Source organism: Salmo salar, chromosome 04, assembly GCF_965601325.2.
Source record: "Salmo salar chromosome 04, fSalSal1, whole genome shotgun sequence".
Lineage (NCBI taxonomy): Eukaryota > Metazoa > Chordata > Actinopteri > Salmoniformes > Salmonidae > Salmo > Salmo salar.
In genome coordinates, this window is record NC_138294.1 from 95,875,607 (window position 1) to 95,881,606 (window position 6,000).

The window sequence follows — 6,000 nt, forward strand, 5'->3', positions numbered from 1 at the left end:
AACATGTTTTAAAACCTCTTCGGGCTAGGGGGCACTATTTTCACGTCTGGGTGAAAAGTGTGCCCAAAGTAAACTGCCTGCTACTCAGGCCCAGAAGCTAGGATATGCATATAATTGGTAGATGTGGATAGAACACAACCATCCAGGAAAATTCTTTTTTAGAGGTGACTGTGTTTTCAATTGGTTTTCTATGGGAAAGATTCTAGATTTCTAGATTTCTAGATTTCTGAGGCATCTGGTTGCAGTTCCTATCGCTTCCACTAGATGTCAACAGTCTTTAGAAATTGGTTGATGTTTTTCTTTTGAGTAATGAAGAAGTAGCCCTTTCCTTTCTGGGTGTCGAGTCTAGTGTACTGTTTTGTTTGGGGCGTGCGACCTGGCGCTCGCTCCACTTTCACTATTGAACACAGTTTATTCCGTCTTAAATGATATCGATTATTTATGTTTTAAAATACCTAAAGTTGGATTAGGAAAGTTGTTTGAAATGTTTGGACCAAGTTTACAGGTAACTTATTAGATACTTTGTAGGCATGTTGGGCGAGTTGGAACCGGTGTTTTTCTGAATCAAACGCGCCAAATAAATTGACATTTTGGGGATATAACGACAGAGTTTATCGAACAAAAGGACCATTTGTGATGTTTATGGGACATGTTGGAGTGCCAACAGAAGAAGATCTTCAAAGGTAAGGCATGAATTATATCGTTATTTATGAGTTTTGTGTCGCGCCTGGTGGGTTGAAATATGATTGTCATGTGTTTGTATGGTGGGGTGCTGTCCTCAAATAATAGCATGGTTTGCTTTCACTGTAAAGCCTTTTTGAAATCTGACACGGTGGCTGGATTAACAAGAAGTTAAGCTGTATTTTGGTGTATTGCACTTGTGATTTTATGAAAGTTTAATATTTCTAATAATTTATTTTGAAATTCGCTCTCTGCAATTTCACCGGATGTTGTCGAAACGTTCCGCTAGCGGAACGCCTAGCCGTAACAGGTTTCAAGCAGACCACCATAGTGCCTGTGCCCAAGAACACTAAGGTAACCTGCCTAAATGACTACCGACCCGTAGCACTCACGGCCCGTAGGACGTCGGTAGCCATGAAGTGCTTTGAAAGGCTGGTCATGGCTCACATCAACACCATCATCCCAGAAACCCTAGACCCACTCCAATTTGCATACCGTCCTAACAGATCCACAGATGATGCAATCTCTATTGCACTCCACACTGCCCTTTCCCACCTGGACAAAAGGAACACCTATGTGAGAATGCTATTCATTGACTACAGCTCAGCGTTCAACACCATAGTGCCCTCAAAGCTCATCAATAAGCTAAGGACCCTGGGACTAAACACCTCCCTCTGCAACTGGATCCTGGACTTCCTGACGTGTCTATGTTGTGATGTCATTAAGTTAAATGAAGACGTTATGATGAAAACATTGTAACTTTAAAGTTTTCATAATGTGTAAATTATGTTTACATACATTAAGTTGTGTAGAAAATATCCAGATTAAAGAAAATGTTTTTGTGACGATGAGACTGTGATTTTAGTTATCTAAACGAGATCATAGTAAATTGTGATACCTTGCCTCGTAACTAGCTACGCCCCAGGGAACCCAGAGAGCGTGTAAGATAGACGGAAATGCCCCCTTTCTACCCCGAGGGTATAAAGAATTTGAGTTAATAATTAACATATCAGACTAGATGACCACGAGCTGCAGCTAAGGTCTACGATTAGTCACGACCCCGAAACGCAACACGAGGTTGAAGAAGACAAAGGAACCTCTTAACAATCAATGCTACAGTTGAGGACTGTATCTAAGAAGGTGAATTCAAGCAGGACCACCCGGTTATTCTCTTCAAGTCATCGGTTGTCTACACTGCTTTCATTCCTACACTGGGATCAACTACATGGCTGACTAGCCATCCTCAAAATACCACTCTTCCAGAATGAGTACAAGGAAACAGACAACTAAGAGAAAGGACATTGTGCCATCTTGTGGACAATCAGAGACTTACAACAGAGAACGACGGAGACGGCCATCCAAAGAACAAGGCATTGGTCTAACCTCTCCTACTAAGCGGAACTCGGCCCACGAAGGCCTGAGATACCCGATGAAGACCTTCAACACGTAAATACATGCATTACACTTCTTACCCTTATGAGCGGCAGTTCGGGGCAAGGTATTATGGCTAAACTAAGCGTAGTTTACAAATGTATCCAAGTGTTGTTTCTCTCTCTCTCTCTCTCTCTCTCTCTCTCTCTTTAAATCTACATCTTTTGTAACACGTGCCATATTGTGTTGGTCCGCTAGGGACCTGTTGTCATCGTATTCAGTTTCTAATCAATAACCTTTACCGTGTATGTGTATCTTATGTTATCATTTAGCTTGTTAGTAAATAAATAATCAAATCAATTTGTGTGGTACGGAATGATCAGTGGGACCTGGGTTTGTGCAAATTTACGGATTATGCAACGTTCAGAATGAGACTGATATGAGGAAATGATAAATGGATGAATGGTATGATAATGATATATTTTGATATAGTCTTGAGTTAATTCGGGAAACGGTAACTCATTAAACAAACTTTTTCCGTGGTGCCCCAAGTTACTAATGAGTTGACTGTTACATGATTCATTTAATCACGTAATAATTATATCGCTGTTTTTTGAACCAGTATTTACTTCTCCCACAAGGTGCGACGCATGGTCCTACACATGCCCAGTCTCAACGTGAATGCAGTAGACTACATGGGCCAGAATGCATTGCAGCTGGCGGTGGCCAATGAACATCTAGAGGTGACAGAGCTGCTGCTGGGGAGAGTGGAGCTGTCCAGGGTGGGAGACGCTCTGCTACTGGCCATCAGTGAGTGATTGATTGATTGAGAGAGAGAGCGAGAGAGCGAGAGAGCGAGAGAGCGAGAGAGCGAGAGAGAGAGAGAGAGAGAGAGATACACACTTACTCCATTACTCTCTGTGTGTATCCTAGGTAAGGGTTATGTGCGGATAACGGAGGTGTTGCTAGGTCACCGGTCGTTCAGTGATGTGCAGCGCCTGACAGCAAGCCCTGCCCAGGCGGACATGTTGGATGACTTCTACGCTTATGATGAGGATGGGACACGGTGAGGGGGGGGGTGTGTGTGTATATATAATGTGTGTCTGTCTGTGTGTTTTTGTGTGTGTGTCTATGTACGTGTATGTCTCTCTCTCTCTAGTTTCTCCCATGACGTGCCTCCAGTGATTCTAGGCCTAGCGTTGGGCCGGTAACCAGCAGGTAGTCTAGTGGTTAGAGTGTAGAGGAGGCAGGTAGTCTAGTGGTTAGAGTGTAGAGGAGGCAGGTAGTCTAGTGGTTAGAGTGTAGAGGCGGTAGGTAGCCTAGTGGTTAGAGTGTAGAGGCGGCAGGTAGCCTAGTGGTTAGAGTGTAGAGGCGGTAGGTAGCCTAGTGGTTAGAGTGTAGAGGCGGCAGGTAGCCTAGTGGTTAGAGTGTAGAGGCGGTAGGTAGCCTAGTGGTTAGAGTGTAGAAGCGGCAGGTAGTCTAGTGGTTAGAGTGTAGGGGGGGCAGGTAGCCTAGTGGTTAGAGTGTGGAGGTGGCAGGTAGCCTAGTGGTTAGAGCATTGGGCCAGTAACCAAAAGGTTGCTAGATCGATCCCCGAGCTGACAAGGTAAAAATCTGTCATTCTGCCCCTGAACAAGGCAGTTAACCCATTGTTCCCCAGTAGGCCGTCATTGTAAATAAGAATTTGTTCTTAACGGACTTTCCTAGTTAAATAAAACATTCTAGCAGCTAACACTGAGTGTACAAAACATTAAGAAAACTTTATTGACCTCAGAACAGCCTCAATTTGTTGGGGCTTTCGACACACAAGGTGTTAAAAGCGTTCCACGATGGATTGATCATCAATTAGGTATCATAGCTTTCACCTGGTCACACTCCCCCATCGACATGTTATTAGCAAACCATGGGAAGCCGATCTTCTGGGATGACTGAGAAGACAAGAGGAAGTGGAGGAGAGAGGAAGTGGAAGAGAGAGGAAGTGGAGACAGGTCATTCAGGATATGTGAGGCTGGATAAGGATAGGGCTGGGGATATTTGTGCTCTATCTGTGCTGACATGGGGTCTTGGGGAGTGTGACCAGTTAGTTTGAAGATGTAATCTGGAGACAGGTGTTTTTTCCATCTCCTTAGCTATCATACTCGAATTCCACTGATTTCAAAACTTGGAAAGTGGAGACTGCATTAACCTCTATGGGCTAGGTGGGACGCTTGCTGCTGTGATGTCACACTGGGGTATTTCCCCCAATAGATGTGGGAGATTATCAAAATGGGATTGTTTTCAAATTCTTTGTGCGTCTGTAAGGCTTTTCTCAATAGCAAGGCTATACTCAATGAGTCTGTACATACAGTTGAAGTCGGAAGTTTACATACATTTAGGTTGGAGTCATTAAAACTCATTTTTCAACCCTTCCATACATTTCTTGTTAACAAACTATAGTTTTGGCAAGTCGGTTTGGACATCTACTTTGTGTATGACACAAGTAATTTTTCCAACAATTTTTTACAAAACAGATAATTTCACTTATAATTCATTGTATCACAATTCCAGTGGGTCAGAAGTTTACATACACTAAGTTGACTGTATCTTTAAACAACTTGGAAAATTCCAGAAAATGATGTCATGGCTTTGGAAGCTTCTGAATGGCTACTTGACATAATTTGAGTCAATTGGAGTTGGATGTATTTCAAGGCCTACCTTCAAACTCCGTGCCTCTTTGCTTGATATCATGGGAAAATCAAAAGAAATCAGCCAAGACCTCAGAAAAGAAATTGTAGACCTCCAGATGTCTGGTTCATCCTTGGGAGCAATTTCCAAATGCCTGAAGGTACCACGTTTATCTGTACAAACAATAGTACGCAAGTATAAACACCATGGGACCATTCAGCTGTCATACCGCTCAGGAAGGAGACGTGCTCTGTCTCCTAGAGATGAACGTACTTTGGTGCGAAAAGTGCAAATCAATCCCAGAACAACAGCAATGGACTTTGTGAAAATGCTGGAGGAAACGGGTAAAAAAGTATCTATATCCACAGTAAAACGAGTCCTATATCGACATAACCTGATAAGCCGATCTGCAAGGAAGAAGCCACTGCTCCAAAACCACCATAAAAAAGCCAGACTACGGTTTGCAACTGCACATGGGGAAAAATATCATACTTTTTGGAGAAATGTCCTCTGGTCTGATGAAACAAAAATAGAACTGTTTGGTAATAATGACCATTGTTATGTTTGGAGGAAAAAGAGGTGGGGAATCATATTTAGGCATCCATTTCCCCACTGTGTTTTGTGGGATCTTGTGGAATGCTACGTACGCTGCACCATGGTCCAGTTCTTACAGGAGTGGCCATCACAAAGCCCTGACCTCAAGCCTATAGAAAATTTGTGGGCTGAACTGAAAAAGCGTGTGCGAGCAAGGAGGCCTACAAACCTGATTCAGTTAAACCAGCTCTGTCAGGAGGAATGGGCCAAAAATCACCCAATTTATTGTGGGAAGCTTGTGGAAGGCTACCCAAAATGTTTGACCCAAGTTAAGCAATTTAATGGCAATGCTAACAAATACTAATTGAGTGTATATAAACTTCTGACCCACTGGGAATGTGATGAAAGATATACAAGCTGAAATAAATCATTCTCTCTACTATTATTCTGACATTTCACATTCTAAAAATAAAGTGGTGATCCTAACTGACCTAAGACGGGGCATTTTTACTGGGATTAAATGTGAGTTTTTAAATGTATTTGGCTGAGGTGTATGTAAACTTCCGACTTCAACTGTAGTCAAAGCTTTCCTTAAGTTTGGGTGACTAACAGTGGTCAGATATTCTTTAACTGTGTCCTCTCTGTTTAGTGCCAAATAACATTCTAGTTTGCACAGTTTTTTTTGTTAATTCTTTCAAATGTGTCAAGTAATTATCTTTTGGTTTTCTAATGATTTGGTTGGGTCTAATT

General features: G+C 42.4%; 1 protein-coding gene across 1 annotated transcript in view; it reads left to right on the forward strand.

Annotated features, from left to right (window-relative positions):
* The window catches only part of LOC106604065 (short transient receptor potential channel 6), a 55,384-nt gene that overhangs the window by 19,212 nt on the left and 30,172 nt on the right, over positions 1–6,000 (forward strand). The window contains exons 3-4 of the mRNA XM_082974843.1: positions 2,694–2,862; positions 2,986–3,118. Of these exons, the coding sequence (XP_082830969.1) occupies positions 2,694–2,862; positions 2,986–3,118 (302 nt within the window). The remainder of the gene's footprint in view (positions 1–2,693; positions 2,863–2,985; positions 3,119–6,000) is intronic.